At 39.3% G+C, this 19,241-nt stretch overlaps 1 protein-coding gene across 1 annotated transcript in view; it reads left to right on the forward strand.

The window, feature by feature from the left end:
- The window catches only part of Pard3b (par-3 family cell polarity regulator beta), a 948,430-nt gene that overhangs the window by 403,281 nt on the left and 525,908 nt on the right, over window positions 1-19,241 (forward strand). Inside the window, exon 4 of the mRNA XM_060368467.1 lies at window positions 12,992-13,101. Within this exon, the coding sequence (XP_060224450.1) occupies window positions 12,992-13,101 (110 nt within the window). The remainder of the gene's footprint in view (window positions 1-12,991; window positions 13,102-19,241) is intronic.

Consider the following 19,241-nt stretch of genomic DNA (forward strand, 5'->3'; position numbering starts at 1 on the left):
ATACATGTGTGTGCACCCTTGATAGCTAGAATCAGCCAAACACCCCAGGAAGACAATTCTGTATCCAAGGTCTCCTGTAGCACTCAAAAGGACACCTCTGCCTTTCCTCTTATGATCTTTTTTGAAAGTAACACTGCATGTTGGTTTTTCCTGCACCAACAAGACCTGAAAGATGAGATTGTGCTCCTTTGTCTCAAATTAAAGGACATCTCAGAAAGCATTTGACAAGTTCAAAAGCTGTCTGATGCAGACTGGCTTCTTGTCAGCACCTTCAATTTGATGTTTGTCATAGGTGGTAGGGCTGTTCTGTTAAGGTTTATCATCAGGCTCCCTTTCATCTCAGTGGATCCTGCTATAATTTGTTATTTCATGACTTCTTAATAACATGGGCTTATTCGTGCTCTTCTATTGTAATGAGCACCAGCTAGCTCTATGCAGTCCTCAGAGGCGGTAACAGAGACGTGTAATGGACTGATGGCATAAGATGGATAAGACAGGTGTTGCAACGACATTAATAGGCATCTTCTGATATCCTTGAGTGTTTGCCTAGGACATGCGGGTAATACAGTAATAAAAAATGTTCTTGCTCTAAGAGTTAAACCCCTTAAAATAGCTTTGATTGTTCCAGTCATTGAGTTACTTGAAATGTTTACAGTTGATACAAACCCAATTATTCTCCCAACTCTCAAAATATTCATCTGTGGATACTATTTTAAATTCCTACTGAATTTTAACCACCCTGTCATTCAGCATTCATCCACATTCTTAGGTCCAAATATCTCCCTTAAAAGTTATAGCTCTAAGGATGCTAATATCAGTAGTTGGTTTCTTCCTGGTGAATCATATACATGCAACCAGGTTTTATTCCTGTAATCTTTGGTGCAGGTTGAATTTGACATTCAGTTACAGAAAAGCCAATAATGATCTGTGCTCCGTTGCTTTCCTCTGCCACTGGGTGAATTAGTCAGCTGGGGTAATGTTCTACAGCCTGGGTAATGGACCTATTTAGTAGCAAAACAGCAGCCGTATGAAACATCTGGGTGGTCTTGCAGAGTTCTTTAAAGTGTATTAGATTTCATTTGTCTAATATGAGGTCACAAAGGCTTGGACATCTGGATCGTTTTTTGACATCATGGACAAAGCATGACCTCTTCCTACCTGCCAGATGTATTCAGTAAATGGTGCCTCGTGTTAAAGCTGAGCCTTGAGCTCCAGGAGCAGATATGGGTCAGCAAATGAGGTCTCAGACCACAGTTGCAAATGTTGGAAATGTTTCCATGCAGCGAGGAGCCTGACTTTTCCTCTGGTACTTTCATTAGGCATGCTCCCTGCTGGCGAGGCCCAGGATCTGTGCTTCCTGCATTGAGCCACAGTGGATGAGCCTTACTTAGAATTTTAAGTGCGGTTAAGCAGAAACTGTGCCATCCACATTATCAGAAGAGAGTCTCTGAGGGGCCCTTTGCTTTGCTACCACACAGGAGAAAGCATGTGGACACACAGGCAGGAGAATAAAACCAGATTTTGAGTGTCCCTGAGAGATAACAGTGGCTCCTTACCTCACTACTTCCTCTGGTTCTGTCAGGGAACCAAATGAGCTAATAAAACGTAATGATCAGAAGTTTCAAATGCAGCTGATAAATCTCATAGATTTGTGCCCAGGACACCTAGGTTGACTCATAGATGTTTCTCATTTATTAAGAACTTGGCTATTTGAACTTAGTACTTGATGTAGCCAGTAGTTGTTGGTAGTACAGCCTCCCTGGTCCAAAAGTGTGGCTTCTTTCTCTATATCCTCCAGTGAAGAGTCAGTGAGGTAGTCTTTTGAAGGGTGTTGTTAACTGAGTAGGTGCTCTAGCCTGAAATTCAGGAAATATGACTTTTTCCTTAAAGCTTTGGGGTGGAACAGCATCATCGCACTGAGCAATCATTCCAAATATGCTCTAACCTGAGTCAAGCAGTCACCAAGCCCATCCACACCCTCTCTGAGCATCACCTCAGGGTGTTTGCAAGGGAATTATTAAATAAACCTCAAGGAGGAGAACTCCCCGCTGACACTCTCAGCTGAAATGTTCATAGGCTCATAAGATACAAATGCCTTTCCAAAAGTTGTTTTAATCTGCACCTAAAATCATGCATACACAGTGTCTCCTGTTAGAAAATTGCCATTGTTTCTGTTAGAGAAATTAAAATCTTTATGTCTATATTTTCTGGTAGTGTTTTTCTAATCACTCCTCAGACTGCTCAGTTAGTTAGTTGGTTCCTAGTCGCTTAGTTCCTGTCTTTTTGATGGCTGACAAAATCAGTAGCCATGCCTGGATGCCTGCTGCTACCTTCTAAAATGAACTACTATCTGCCTACTATAAATATACTTCATACCATTGGGGTGTCTACTGTTGAGTCAACTTGACATAAGCTAAGTCTGAAAAGAAGGACTCTCAATTCTCCCAATTAAGAAAATGTCCCTGCCACCTTGGCCTGTAGGTAGCATTGTGGGGAATCTTCTTGATCAAGGTTTGAAGGGGAGAGCCCAGCCCACTGTAGGTGGTCAGGCATTAGACAGATGGTACTGGGTTATATAAGGAAGCAGTCTGAACAAGCTATGGGGAGCAAACCATTAAGCAGCACCCCTCCATGGCCTCTGCATCAGTTCCTGCCTCCAGGTCCCTGCCTTGAGTTCCTGCCCTGCCTTCCGTCAGCCATAGAGTATGAGTTGAGAGTTGTAAGCTAAAATAAACTCTTTTCTCCCCAAGTTTTGTCTCCTTGTGGTGTTTTATCACAGCAGTAAAGACCCTAAAACAACCACTGTATCATTTTATGTATCTCCTGCATTTCAAATACTATTTAAAATTCAGTTGTCCCAAAGAATCTTTTCAAGTAAACATAAATGTCATCTCTCTAGCATTTCCATGGGTCACCATAAATCTTATGAATATAAATTTACCTCATAAATATCTAGCATCTGAGACTATAAATTATAGGAACCTGAAAGATCAACTGGCAGGCCAATGGATTCTGTCATAAAGCACAGTAATTGACAAGACCTTAGTCAGTATCTCAGAGGCTCCACTGGAATTGTTTAATATTGGTGTTGATGTCACTTCCCTGTTCGTTTACCATTAAGTCAAAGGGGTGATAACATATGCAGCATTAGTGTGAATTGTGTTTGTTTTAAAATAAATGTTGATACTAAAGAAAAAAGTGTTGGGTAAAGGGAGACAAATCTAACAGTAGCAATTTATTTACATATTGGGAGGGGGGCTTAGTTACTTTTTGTTCTTGAAAACACAAAATCCCTCTTCTGACACATTTTAGACTCCAGATATTTCTGGACTGAGAGCTTGATCATTGGGCCTGTATCCCTCTTTACTTCTGTTTAGCATATATCCTGTTAAATATCCATTTTGCTAGGGGTCCTACATGATTTAATGAACTACTTGCCAGTAAGGAATTGACAATTGCCTCCTCTTTCTCCTCTGCTTGCCTCTTGGTTTGTTTGGGTTTTTTTTTTTTTTTGCATTCTTGGCCTAAAATTTTTATAATTACCCTTAAATGTTTGTATTTCTTCATTTACTTTTTGTTTTTCTCTTTTCATATGTGTATGGACACATGTTTTCGTTTGTTTATTTGTTTGTTTTTGTTGTTGTTTTGTTTTTAATATTCTATTGTGAAGAAACACCATGCCCAGGGCAATTTACAGAAGACATAGTTAATTAAACTTACGGTATCAGAAGGTGAGTCTATGGCCATCATGGCAGTGCCCAGGGCAGCAGGCAGGCATGGTGCTGGAGCAGTGACTGAGAACTTGCATGTTGAGACACAGCAGAGAGAGAAAGCTAACTGGGAATGGCAGGGCTTTGGAAATCTCACAGGACATCCTCCAACACACACCTCCTGTGACAGGGCCCCACGTCCTGATCCTTCCCAAACAGTCTCACCAGCTGAGAACCAGGAATGATATACATGAGCCTGAAGAGGACATTCTTGTTCAAACTACCATTGAACATATCTGTGTGAGAACATGTGCGTATGAACGGGGAAGCTGCTGCTGGGAATCTGTCCTGCCTTATTCACTGAGGAAAGGTCTCTTAAGCCAGAACTTGTGACACTTATGGCTAGTCTTGCCAGCCATCTTGCTTTAGGGATCCTGCCTAAAGCACTGAGTAACCTCTCCAGGTGTCTGCTTATTTAATTTCTTGCCAATACTCTACAAGAATGCCAATGATAATACTTTGTGTATCACATGACAATATCAAGAAGCTCTAAAAACTGGAATGTTTTAACCATTAATTTTTTTTAAAAATGACTGAATTCAGAAGATGCAAAATAAAATATAACTATTCACATGAGACTGAGTAAGATGTAACAAACACCAAAAAGACAGAAAGAGGTCCACATTTGTTAGAATGTAATTTTAGGAAACTTGTGGCAGATTAATATTTTTTTAAATGATTAAGAATGCTAAATACAAAAGTATTATAGATATAAAGGAATTATTTTTAATTACAAATTCAGTAAAGTTAATATATCAGTGCTATCATATAATGCAAGATAATATTTAACTTCTATATTTTTGTTAATACTGGAACACTGAGCTTGTCTGAATTTTGTCTCTATTATTTTTAAATCTTTTCATACATAGCATCATTTTGATGGAATAAATTCATAATCCAATCCTTAGTCTAGCTTGATAATCAAATGGCATTTGTTTAAACAATGCTTTGGGGACAGGTAACTGTGGGCTTTCAGGTATGCACACCTGTAATTCATGAAACTTCAACAGGATTTTATTCTTGTAGCATGGGGACTTTAATTCTTTCCTTTATTCCCAAGTATGTCCTGATTAGACAACTTCCCATGTCTGCTCATGATTTTAAACATTTAGTGACTGAATAACTCTCCCATGGACTAGTTTCTGTCTTTGTCCATTTCAAAGCGTCTTGCTCTCTCTGCACCTACACACTTCTAGTGTTAGATACAAATAGTATATACTTCTGAAGCTGTTGCCTGCCACTGTACTTTAGTCACAAAACTAGGGAGAACAAGCACATTAGATGATAGAAACTATCCTATATTATTATAGTACTTATAATAATATAAGAACTAGTGTTTTATGCTATATACATTGTACACAAAACTATATACATATACATACATGTCTTCAGCTCAGCTGCCCTTAACTGAATTCTGGTGTCAACCAATAGAGGGAAAGGTATAAGGAAACATTGAAAATTAAAATCTCACACAGATTGGATATATGATTGGACAGAATCATATAATCACATGATCCTGTTTCCAAAATTCCTCCTTGATCTATTAAGGACCTCTTGAGACCCTCACGTTCTCGCATCTGAATATTGCAGAGAGTAGAGATGGCTTATCACTGTTGGGAATAGACCTGGACATGACGACAGGATTACAGCCGGTGGTGATATTAGGCAATGATCATTTAGCATCACAGGACATGGGGAGCTTAGACAATTATGGGCAATCCTATTCAGCACATAGCAGATGGCAGAGAACTTAGCAGGCAATGTAACTAGAGAGGAAAGACCCTGAAGTCCTTTGAAACCAGAACCAAGAACTGAAGGGCAACCTCACAAGTTGGGTTTCCACTGTCAGCTTTAATGATTTAGTAGACTTTATTTAGCCTTATCAATTTATGCATCTTTATTTATGATTTTGAGTTACATCTTTTTAAGAGTGTTTACCTTTCAAACACTTTGTTTGCCTTGAAAATTCTCTGGTTGACACTTGAGACCTAACATATGATAGGACCTGGAATTAACTACCCTTATAGAGAATGAACAAGTGAGTACCATAAAATACTTTCATTTTAAATGCTATAACTTTGTATATGTCAAGCAGATGCAATGTGGAAACTTCTATAGTAGAAAGAGCCCAGACACTCAGGAATGTTGACGATATGCATGCTGTGGAAGGCACTGCCATTTTCAGAGAAGAGTGTAAGTCCCAATAAAAGTCTTAAAAACTCTTCACTTGTTTTAATGGCAATAACACCAGTTGAAGCAGCTTTCCTAACTCTGAAAGAGGCTTGATCGTATGGTCCATTCTTCTCCACTGTGAGGTCAGGAGCATTTCTGTGACCCACTTGTGTTTGTTCCATCATGTACTGAACAAGCATAGTCTTTGTAGTCTGAAATGAAAGAAAAATGGCCCCAAATGTTAGTTGTATTGCACTATTTCCTCCTTTATAGTGATACTGGGGGACTCTTTCCTAATGGAGTGATATTCAAGATTGCAGTTTCTGGACTACCTAAAATCAGCCTCCGTTCCTCTTGTGTGGTTTTTCCATCACAGTGTCACAGCTGCTGCATTCATCACAGGCCGGGCTCCAGGGCAGGTCAGTCACTCCTGTGGAGAAAGTGATCTCGGCTCGGTACTTGGCCATAAATTGTGCAGCCATTGATATCATTACCAATTTTTTTATGGGTCTCCAGGTATCAGTGCTGTGTAGTTTGTTAGGCATCAGTTGAACGGCCCTTTCTTAGGCTCGTAAAAGTCCACACACAGATATCTACTTGTCTCCAAAACCAAATGATGTGTGGCTTAAAACAGGCTTCTTTTCTCCAAGTATTGACAGGATGGTAGGAATGCTGACAAGGCATGTGAACCACCTGGAAACTAGACGCTGCCCAGGAAGCTGTGGGAAAATGCCTGCCTCTTCCATATCGTGTGCACCCTCCTTTCCTTTCATCTTCATCTTCCAAACTCGCTTTCTGCCTACTTCTTGGGATTAAAATAATTGATAATATTCTGAAGACATCTCATTCCCCTACTTCTACCCTCTTACCTACAGAGGGGTTATGGCCCCCAGTCATGAAACCATTAGAAATGTAACCACTTTGGACTTTAATTATTCTATTAGCTATATAAACCATAGCACCATCTCCTTATGGACCCAGAGTAGGACTTTGGGGTAGAACCCAACCTGCTAATTTAGCTGATGAGGAGGACGTAGAAATGAATTGATCCCAGGGGTTACACAATGCTACAATAACCTTAATAAAGCAGGATTTTTGAGCTTCAGCTTTTTGAACCAAACTTCTGGTGGACAGACTCATATTTTAATAGCAGACACATGCAGCACATTTGAAAGCTCAAGATCATTTTCAAAGTAACATTGGAGGCTGAATACTTGCAGAGTCAGCTGAGGAAATGCAGTGGACAGACACCAAGATTCAGCCCATGTTGGCTGACTGGCGATCCTGACTCCCTGTGATTTCTCCTATTTCATTAACTATTTTTAAAGTTACAAATTTTTCCACCACTTACAGTTTCAATCATGCTTGGTGTGAGAGACATGCCAATTAAAAGTTATTTCAATTTAGGATATTTTTTTCCTCTATTTATCTTGTCATTTCATGTCAGCAATATTGGAAAAATATTTTTTTCCTCTTCTGTGAACTGTCCAAGTGTTTCTTTCGCATGGCACCACAGGAACTAATTTTTCAGAACAGAGGGAACTGAAGTCTCTGAGAGGGCACCACTTAGTGTTCTCTGTGCACATGGGCTGTCATGGCAACCTTACTCCCACCACAGTTTCCTCCAAACTTTCTCCTGGGATTTCACTAACAACTCATGGTTCTACTTGCCTTTCATGTAAGGATGCTAGAATAGGGAGTCTTGGCTCCTCGTTCCTTAGCGTATGAAATGGACCCACAGCCATATCATGTCCCTTTTCGTTGTCTTTGCTCCTATCACAGTTGTCTCTCTCCTTTCATTCTGTGCCCCAACATGATCTTCAATAACAATATCATTTTCATCTGTGTATTTGCTTGGTTGAAAATTCTAGTCTTTGCTTTTTTGAAGCGCAGGGAAGCCGTTCAGGTGAAAAGCACATCATTAGGGGCAAACATCCGTTGCTCTTATCCATGCAAAGCACATACAGATCACAAGTGCCCACTGTGCCTCTCCTTCATTAGAACGTAGTTGTAATCATCGCCAAAGTCTCCCGTTTTCTCTCCCAGCTTCTCTCTGTTTCTGCCCCTGACTGAACGCTCTCTGTTCAGCATCCTGCCATTGCCCTCCCTGCCTCCTAAGCTGGAGACCATCTTGTTCTTACAGAATGTCATGTCTTCACACTCACTAGCGCTGCCTCGGGATGAAACAACGCTAATACTGACAAGCTGCCCTTCTGGCATTGCTCCGGAGGATCATTAACCATCTTTAAATAAATAAATTGCTGCTGCTACTCCCTATACAATTTAGAACATGTGTCCTTGGGACTTGACGTGTGGCTCATGTTTAAAACTATTGTTTGTTTTCTCTGCTGCCAAGAGCTTCCTGCTATGATTCCTCAGATTCCTGGTTTCTTTTTCTGTAAAGGACCCCCAAGTTCAATATTAAATGACATGACTTGTCACTTAAGCAGTTCCATCCAAAACAATGTTCAGTTGTAGAAATCTCTGTGTGTGTTTCTGTTTCTCTCTCTCTCTCTTGCTTTTTCTCTTTCTTCCTCCTTTCTCCTTCTCTCCCTCTCCTCCTCCCTCCATTCCTCTCTCCCTCCCCTCTCCTCTCTTTTCTCCCTCCCTCTCCTCTCTTTTCTCCCTCCCTTACTCCTTCCCTTTCTCCCTCCTTTCCTCCCTCCTCACTCCCTGTGTGTGTATATTTATGCATTTTCATGCATGTATCAAAGTAAAAACCTTGTATTATATAGGAAATATTTCCCTCCTTCCTTTCATGTTTGCACTTATATAGTCCATCATCCATTAGTGTAACAATATTAACTTTTAATTAATTGTTGCCCCTTTTAAAATTCTTTTATTTTTTCAAAATGCCTTAGGAACATTTAATGGGGATGTTAGATGTTTAATTGTACCTCCTTTGTGTACTAGTTTCACCATCATTAAACTGGTAATCGTTTGACACCTAGAAAATGCACCATCGTTCATAGACACCTGAAAACTGCTTCCTCCTTTTTACTCCCACAAGCATGGCATGTCTTTCAGGGTCCTCCAAATTCTGTATTAAATGACATCACTTGTCGTGTAAGCAAGCGCCGTCCAAACTCAGCCCGTGCTCTCTGGCTCAACCATCTGAGACTTTGAAGACAAAAAGTCTTCAGCGACTGTTGAAGTTTTCTCCAGAGTGAGGATTAGGTTCTGAGCACCCATTGGCGCTACCCCAGTGAGAACTGGGCTTAATATAACAAGATCCTCTTTGGTGGGAACATAACCACCAACTGCTATGTACAACATCAGGGCTTTTTCTCTTGCTCCACCTAGTATAGTTGGCCCCAGGGTACCTAGCTAAACAAAATGGAGCTTTGCCCACCATATAGAATGCAGGTGCGCTGACCAGCATTGGCGTGGATTCTCCTGTTACTGTGTGTTGCCTACTCGTTTGGGTTACCTACCTTTCCATATACTGAAACCCACGGACATGTTTCTTGTCCCCCATGCTTTCTTCTAGGAAAAATAAGCCAAAGTCCTGTGGTTGTTCAGCTCACTGTCCTCGCCTCCATAAGCCCACTGCATTGGTCCTGTTGCACAGCCGAGCTTCAGATATTTAATTGTCGAGATAAGCCATCACGCAATATTCCTTATTTCGTTTCAGTTCGCCTCTGCTGGCTTTTAAACTCTGACTCCAAGGAATGCTATCCATGGCTTCCTCAGCTGAACTGAATTATTTTGCCTCTGAAATCTAAGAGCCTCCTCAATTAGATAGAAAATAATGGCTAGAAAACTTTTCCCATTTCTGAACTCCCTTCCTCCTCCATCTAAAAAAAAATACTTTTAACTCTAACTTTAAGGCTATGTATTATTACTGTAGAATTACATTTTGCTAGTTTTCACTCACATAATATTCCCTAAAAATGAATTTGATTTTATGAAGTTGATATTTTGGATAAGCTAACATTATTAACAGCAAATATCAAGGGATGTCTCTCCCTTTGTGCAGAAGTTGGGGAGAGGAGGGTGGAGGGTAAACTTCCGGTCTGAAGTGGTCAGTGTTGTGTATTGTACATGCTTTGATATCTCCCCCTCCACAGCTCCTTCATGTTTGTGTCACCAGAGTTTCAAGGGAGAGTGTATCACAGAGCAGTCCACTTTCAATGTCCCAGAGCCAGTACCTGCCTAGTTCAGCCATGTGACTCCAAAGCCCGCTCCACTCTCCTGAGGCATTTAGCAGCGTTAGCACCTGCAAGCTTTGTCTTGGGTAACAAGCTCCTTCAGTCTTATGCCTATTTGTTTCTTCCCCTCTCCACAAGGAAAGAAACTACACAGTATTTCCTCCCCCCTCTTATTTAGTGAGCTTGAATTGTGAAATGTGACTTTAGCTCTAGTGTGTTCAAGGATTTGCCCAACCATTAACACCTCTCCTTGCTTGCCTTTGCTGAACAGAAGGATGCTCTCTTTGGCTCTGAGTGCCAATTCGGACTCTCCTTGACAGCAGTCAGCTAATAGGGGTTGGCAGTTTGAAAATAATCTGAGGAGGTTTTGTTTAAAACTGAGATAACAGTTCATATTTTGAGATGCTCATTATTAATTCCAGTATGAAATGATTTGCACTTGTTATTAACACATTAAGACAGCCAAGGAAAAATTAGAAGGTGACTCAACAGGAGACATTCAAATGTGTAAGAAAAAAAAAAAAAAACAGAGGGAAACTTTTTCCTAATGAGCTGAGTTCATGTTTAAGAAAGATCCATCCAACTTAAAGGTTGATCGGTTGTTTGGTGGTGGTGAGGTATTATTAATTAAATTTGTTTTAAACTGATATATAAAAATTTGAAAGATATACATAATAATGGAGTTCCATGCATGAACATTTTTAATGTTCTAAATAGTTGATAATAGTGGAATAAACTGAATTGTCATCTCCTGAGAAATGTATTAGAATATTATGGTATATTGAAGGCATACAGCTAATTGCGACTTCAAAAGCATCTTAAGTAATTTATCATTTTATCAATAAAGCAGTAGACGAACTGCAATGAGTCAAAGGCTCACATCCTCAAGATAGAAGATCTTCTATAGCTTGAGAAAAAGACTTTGATAATACAAGAAAAATCATGTGTCATACATTTGAACCTGTGTGTGTATATATGTGGGTATATGTGTATCAGTGTGTCTGTATATGTATGTGTTTATATGTGTGTATATATGTATGACTTTATCTGTGTGTATATATTTATATATGATATGGGTAAGTTTATATATAATGTGTGTATGTGTTTTTATGTTTGTTTATATATGTTTGTATGTGTGTGTATGTATGATATATGTATGTATGTGTATGACTCAGCTGAAAAGTCATAATAACTAAAAACTAAAATTTTCTGAGATTGTTGCTCACTATTTCTTTTCTCTGCTACATCACTGCCTTGTTTTGGACAGTGAGAAAATAAACCAAAATAGCATTCCTTGTTTTCTCTTTTATATTTTCCAACTTGAGATTGTTGAATTGTAACACACTTTCCTCATTAAATGCTTGAAAATAATTGAGATTTTCAAGGTATCTCCCTTTCTGTTCTCCCAATTTCTTTGGGACTATATCATGATCTGTTTCTGAGAATATTGTATCTAGACGATCTCTTCTCTTGGTGCTACTGGTGACTTAGGAGCTTAACCTGAAAGAAATTTAGCCTATCTGTCAACTGAAAAAGTTAAAAAAGATACAATCCTGAATTTTAAGGATTTTTTCCGTCTAGTCTAATTTATTTATTATGTTGTATTAAAGAGGGAATTGCTAACTGTACAATCTAACATTTATTTTTAAATTGTTGAGATGGAGGAAGTAAAGAATAAAGCAGTGATGTATTCACTAATACAAAAAAAGAAAGATTGAAAGGATGCAAGATTTTTAATGCATTTTATCATAGTGTTTCTATCTTGGACAGCATATCAACTTACTATGAGAACTCTGGTCTTCAAGAAAGCAGCTTATGTGTAGAAAAGGATATAAAATGTCAGTGGTTCTGAGTTTTGTACAGAAGAAAAAAGAACGTTGTAGCCCATACAAAATCTGCTTGTTAAATAACTTGCAACAGAGCTGAAAATGTTCCTTTAAACTAAAATACCTATTGAAGTTTGGGGAATTATTTTCAGAATGTTGATAAATGAGAAATTCCATTCAACTGTTTTTCACTCTTTTCCCAAAAGTACGCAAATAAAAAGTTAATTTTTCCATGAGAGTGATTTCTAAATCACAAGCAGGTTTTTTTTTCTTTACATTTTTCTTTATAGCAGCCAATTTCGTGTGAAGCAAATTATTTGAGGCCTAATTGCGGTGAGCACCGTTAGGTTTGCCAGCTCTGCTGAGGCTGAATTGCGCTTCAAGTTTCTAGTAGTATGACCTTTTTTTTTCCTTCAGAACTTAATAACTGACTCAAATATTTAATAGTAGGATCTTTTATTAAATTAAAAATAAATCAGGATATATTTTAGAAGAACTAACCTATTTTCTGTATCCGTTTTGTCTACTTTAAGGGAAAAAGAACAGAATGGAAGCAATCTCCTTGTATGCTTAAATAGACATTAATGCTAGAACCTCAGTGCATCTCAGCGCATAATCTCATTCAGTGTGTATCATTGTTCAAAAGGTTTGGAAAGCATCACATGGTAATAATAGCTATGCTTCTAGGTCTACTGGATAGCAAATTACATTGAATGATTGAACTTCTTCATTAGTCTTGTGCATAATCATTCTTTAAAGCTCCATGTGCTTCTTAGGATAGCTCTTAGATTGCCCACCGTCCAATCTCACATCCTAACACATCTGTTAAATGCAATGGTTGTTTTAAAATGCAGGTAGGGAACAATGAGGCTAGAAAGACTGAGTGCATGCTTGCTGTCCTATCCGGAGATGCCCGAAGACCACTGGGTGGATTCATTAACAAGCATCCTTAGAAACGGAACGGTGAAACATGAAAGCCTGTTATAAACCCTTTTAATTAAAGCACATTGTGCCATTTATTTTCTTCCCTGTGGGGTTCCTTCGACCTCTCACCTCTTATTTTGTCTTGCAGGCACTCCGCTGCTGGTGAGGAGAAGCAGTGACCCAGCACCAGGGCCGCATGCCGATGCCCAGCCAAGCGCCACAAGCCCGAGTACCCTGAGCTTGAAACCTGTTGTTCCGGTAGGTATCTGACCATTCACGGTGCTGTGAGGGATCAAAGGGCCTTGCCCATCAACTCCAAAGAGCTGGTAATTAAATACAGGCCTTTTGATAAAATACAAAGTCGCGATTATAAAAATAGCATGGTCTAGGAGTAGGGTATAGTTTTAGTGATCAGCCATTGCTCACATTAGCATCGATTTTGCGTCCAACCCTGCGCAAACCCACCTTTAAACTTCTTCGTGGAGGAAAGGACAAGTTTTTAAATCTCCAGTCTCCTGATAAAATGTGAGGCAGAGGGAGATTGAGGACATACAGAGCTGTTTGTTCAAGGATGCGGGAGACCCAGGAACTGAACCGCGCCGTCTGGGCTCTGAAGGCTCCGTTTCCAGCCAGCTACCTGACTTTGCTGCAAGCCTGCGGTAATCCTGCCTCAAAATGTCAGAAGGTAGACTGCTGTCAGTCTCAGCACAGAGCTGTGTAAGGTAGAGCGAGTGGGTACTAAGACAGTCTGAGCCCGCAAAACCATGAGTATACGAGGCCAGCATTGGGTTTTTAGAATTCAGCACTGAAAATGAAAAAGAAAAAAAAAAAACCTACATAAGAAAAAAAAATACTTCCGAGACAACATGTTCGTATTATCTGTATTTATAAATGATGAGTTTAAGTTCGCAATTCCGAGGAACGGGGAAGGTAATTTCCATCCATTGAGTGTGGGTCCTGTTCTTTATATTCTCGGTCACATTGAAGAACTATAATGGTGGTCCATCCCTTCAAATAGCTTGCAAGTTAACACGTTGGTTAATGACCATCATCACAAAGAACATCCCTCAATAATGTAGCCGTGTTTTAAACTCTCCTAACAGCGTATCCCTGTGTCATTACGATTCTCACCATTCAGGGCATTTTATAAAAAAAAAAAAAAAAATGTCTATCAAGGTGACAGATGAGCTAAGACAATTCTCGCGATTTGCTGTTATTTTTGTTTTCAGGAACCAGTGCCAAAGATTATAGAGTAGGAACTGCTGTGCTGCATTAGTTAAAATTTAACAGTTGATTGGGATTTTCCCAAGTTTTGGACTTGTTTTTTTCCCCTAAACTAGTGCATTTAAAACATTGCATTTAGACGGAATTTTATCTCATTATCCTATTCAAAGCTCTGTCCTCTGGGCGCTGGAGAGATGGCTCAGCGTTTAAAAGTGTCTTCTTTTTTAAATATGTACTTTTTATGATTTCTTTTGTTTTTTATATTTTAATTGCATTCTTTTCCCTCTTCTATTTTTCTCCCTCCAAACCTGCCATACACCTCTTCAAATTCATGGTTACCTCTTAAAATAATTAATTGTTGTTACATGCATATACATAAATATACATACATACCTATATGTATACATACATATTTCTAAATATAGCCTGTGCAGTTGGTATAATGTTGCTTATATTTGTATGTATATGTTTTCAGAGCTGACCATCTGGTATTGGATAGCCAATTGTTGTATTCTAGGGAAGACTATTTCCATTGCTTTCAGCATGCTTTAGTTGCCTCTGTCTAGGGCTGAGACCTCATGGTCTTTCTTCATAAACTGTGGCATGTCTCTTGGTGTATTCCTTGTTCAGCTCAAGTTTAGGCATTGATGTTGAAGAGCACCTACTTTCCTTGCAGAGGATTCTCATTGGAAACTCCAGTTCCTGGGAATTCACTTCCCTCTTTTGGCCTCTGTAGTCATTTAACTCTTGTGTCAACACATGTAAGCACAAAATTAAAAAATAAAAATAAAAATAAAATCTTTTTAAATGTTGCTCTTTATGGACATATATTTAATAGAATATTAATAAAAATTGGGTAGATCTGATTTACTTTATTGATAAATACAGAGAAAGACAGTGTTCAGTATTTTGTGGAGTTTTTTTTTTTTTGTTTCTTTGTCTTCATTTCATCTTAAATATGCAGTGATGGAGACCAGGTTAAGTCTAAATATATTGACTTGGGAAAAGGGAATGATATAAGTATTAGAAAATTTACATAAACAAGAATAAGTAAGATTTAATGCATATTTTATGATATCTATCTATCCTAAAATGAGTCTGTCTGATTAATGTGTTATCACTTTTGCATGCAGAAAAATCCTCCCACATATATTTCTGTTTGTATCACATAGGCTCAGTGCTTAGAACAGCTGAAATAACATAAATATTGGTTTCTTTTAGTGAAAATTAGGGCTCCCATCTTTCTAATAGCTTTATCCAAATATGACCTCAGGGAATTCCGAGGCAGTGTGTGTATTTGGATGATATCCCATTACTAGCAGAGAGGTGTATTCTAATTTCTGGAAGAAAAAAAAAAAAACTGCCACTCAAAATGCTTGTAGCTTGCCTTTACGCAGGTTGCATAGCTTAAGTACCAGCACATCAGCTGGAGAAAGGAAAACACATATTTCCTTTCTTCCTCCTTGTGGCTATGTACCTGGTGACACAAGGAGTCTGGGTCCTGAAGGATGTGGCCCCTGCCTTGGCACAGGACGGAAGCACACAGGCTTCTGTTGCTTTGGTGTTGCAGTCATCTCCGTGGATTGTGTGATTCCTAGCACCCTGGGAACACACCCAATGCCATGCTTTTCTTCATCCAGAGCCAACTACATGGAAAGCACTCAGTGTGTGTGCTTTGGATTTAGACATGAAAGATATATATAAACCTAGGGGGAAATTCTTCAACTTTTTGAGCAATAAACTGGCTTTAATTAATAATTAACCTAACCCAGCCGTTCTGTTAGCCACTACCCACCTCTCAAAATACTTTATTTTTTTACAATGTTTATTTAGTCTACCTAACTCAAGAGAGAAATATTTTAACTGCCCTGCCGTAAGAACTGTAGACAGAGTTATTGAGTAAAGATTCTTAAGGGGGTGTCCATTTTTACTTAGAAGAATAACATTGTTTGTGTCAAAATTCTAGTTAAATATTTTTTTGTTCAATCTGTGCTCAAATACATTTGCTATCTTGGGTTGAATAAACTCTATTGCTAAATTATTTTAATTTTTCTAAATGTAGTTAACAGAAAAGCATAAATTATATCTATGGTTCTTATTGCATTTATATTGGGTAGTGTTCCGCTAGACAGAAGTAAAATCAGGTGTGAATTAATGAAATGATTTGAGAGCCTAGGAGGAAGGTCTCTGAGCCCCAAGGCATCTCTTGAGTATCAGATATCCGGTGTCATCCTTTCTGTGGAACAGGGCAGTGCACTCACCGAGTCTATAGAGATCCACGTACAGATAAAAACCATGGGGTCCTGTAGGAATCCATGTAGTCACTATCAGTGTTTGCTCAGGGACGAGGAAGTGGCTCTCCAGGGAAGCCTGGAAAAACCAGCACAAGTCATACCTGAGAGAACACAGTTGCTTCTTCACGGCAATAATCATAGGAGTCCAGAAAGGGTAGATTGGTGGGTGACTCGGGCTCTTTTCCATGACTAGGATACCACAAGTCTGCTGGAAGCATCACTTGTAGCAAGCGATTTGATTCCTCTGATTGAATAAGCCCTGGTGTGGATTGGGGAGTTATAATAAGGTACCCCTTGTAGCAAGCAATGTGAAAAACAATTGTTTTAAAGAGCCATGTTCCATTGCTTCTCCTTCTGATAGCCAGTGGGGGAAAACAATTGGAATTTCCATTTCCTGAACAGTGTTCTCCTTCACGTAAGTAATTCACAGACATCAGGACCCCAATGGGTTATATTCTGTTATTCCCAGGAACGGAAAGTTGCTCAAAACCCACAGCATAAGGATCTAGAGAATGACCACTTGACACTGACTGTGTTGAAGTAGCGGCTTTAAGACCACAGCCGATGACTTGTTATTTTTAGCTGTCATTCATTAGGCTTACCGCATCTAGAGTGTGCTTCACTGATGCCCAGAGATGTGCACTTTCGAAAAATTAGAAAAGTTGTGCCTTTCTGCCTGGTTGAATTATTACAAATTGGTTATTTCAGATGTACACTCACAGGCATACAGGGTGTACAAAACAGGGGCGAATTAGAAAATTTGGATTTGCTGCAAGCTTCAAATTCTTTGTGCTGAAAACCCACCGAATTTCAGTATTTGTAACTTAAAGTACCATCAGATAAACAGCATGGAAATTTGTTTCTCTGCCTCCTCTTCCTACCAGGATAGTATAGCTATTAATGTCCAAGCAGTAGCAGCTATTCATCTTCCAAGACAGTAGCAGACATCATTCTCCTGATGCTTATGAACTAAAGAAAGAGAACCCTGGGGACAGGATATTGTAGGGAGAGTTTTCTTATAAGAAGCCTTACCTTCCTTCCCTTGATTGCAACCTGGTGTTCTCCTTTGGCTTAAGGGCATGCCATAAAACCCAGCCCTTGAAATTGATGTTCTTGAATGTGCAAATGGAACTCTAAACACATGTGATATTTTCCCCTTAATATCCGGTTAACTAATATAGGTGTTTGTGTTTTAATGACTGTTTATATCTTGCATTTAATCCTTAAGGCACATGGATCCTGCAGGGCGAGTAAATTAAAAACTACATTCCTGGAATGTGCAGTACTGTGGTGGTTTTTTTGAGTGTAAAGGACCATGCTTTAAACTGGTTGCTCACTTGTTTTCTATTACCACAAGTGTGTGTGTGTGTGTGTGTGTGTGTGTGTGTGTGTGTGTTCATGTGTGGCCTTTAGAATTCAATGTGTATTATTATATTTCATTTGTAAAATGAAGCCCTGAGTCTGGGTGGTGGTTAGAGCAGAAGGCAATGATGGGTTTCATGGGTATGATATGTCTCTGAGATGGGGTGTATATCTGTTTTGGGATGGGGTGGGCACGGGACTCATCACTCTCTGGAATTTAGAAGGAGAACAAAAGATTAAGATGGGAAGCCCCATTTTTGAGGGTTAAAGATTATGGGGAACCAATTCCTTGATTCCATGGGCTGACACTGGTTAAGACGTAGAGAGTAGACCCCTACCTGCAGAGGTCCAGTAAATCAATGAGGTTATTTTGTCATATTATAGTCTTTCCTCCCCAAAACACAGACATAAACTCAGGATTTTAGGATGATTTTTTTTTTTAATTTTGCTCCTCAAACACATATGTGTTTGTTTAAAAGCAGCATAATTATTCAGTGCTCTACAGTTAAGACTGGGGGAGAGGAACACAGGTTGGCTACAGAGGATACCGTTGGAAAAGTATTTCCAGTTGTCAGGAATGTTCTATTGGAGGATAGGTAGAAATCCAACCAGTCTTTTGAGAGTTGGGTGTTTCATCAGCCAAGATACTGCACATGGTACTTGAGGAGAGAGATCTCCAGTGAGTAGCAGCACTCTTCTTGCCTGTGGATGGAGAAATGTCTTGTCGTAGGAAATACCTCTTTCCAAGCATGTCACATTTCATCGATGTTTCCCCCACGTTAAACTTTCTCAAATCCATGGACAAAATCACTGAGATATTACAGTTAAAGTTTAATTGCTTGTCCCTTGGGTTAAAAATCAGGAGGCGTTTTGTTGTGCACTGCCAGCCACACAGCCTAACCAGCTAACCGTGATCGGCCTCTCAGTGACTGTTCTAAGTCTACACGTAACGAAAATATGAGTTTACGTCAAAATGCAACTGGAGACTTAGTAAACCATCTGGATGAACAAATCTTATTTTCTCTCCATTAGACGTTACAGCTACATAGCTATGGAAGCTCAAGACAGATGACCGCTGCGGGGTCTCTGAGGGAGGGTGATATCTATCGTACTGCAGCCAGGAGCGTTGGCTGCTGGTCAGCGAAAGGGAGGAGAAATAACATGTAACCTAGAATTGTATTATTTAGAGATACCGAATCCTACAAAAGGCTTTTCTCTCATTCTTTCTTTTTTATTTCCCTGACACAGTGATTTAATAATAATCCTGGTGTTTGTAACCCCAGCTGTTCACGCTGTGTGTTGATAAGACCAGAGCTTGAAGACACATTGCAGCGATGGTTTTCATATGGCTTTGTTTTAAAAGATAAAGCTGCCAGCCAGTATTTCACGAAGCCAAGTGTTTACTAAGTTTGGCAAGTTTAGGCAGCTTAATTTCTAAAACATTGTGCTTAGAGACTAAGGTTCAGGTAGGGGAGAGTGAGGAGCCTGCTTTATTCTGTAGCAGTTTTTTTTTTTTTA

This window comes from Meriones unguiculatus, chromosome 15, assembly GCF_030254825.1.
Source record: "Meriones unguiculatus strain TT.TT164.6M chromosome 15, Bangor_MerUng_6.1, whole genome shotgun sequence".
NCBI lineage: Eukaryota > Metazoa > Chordata > Mammalia > Rodentia > Muridae > Meriones > Meriones unguiculatus.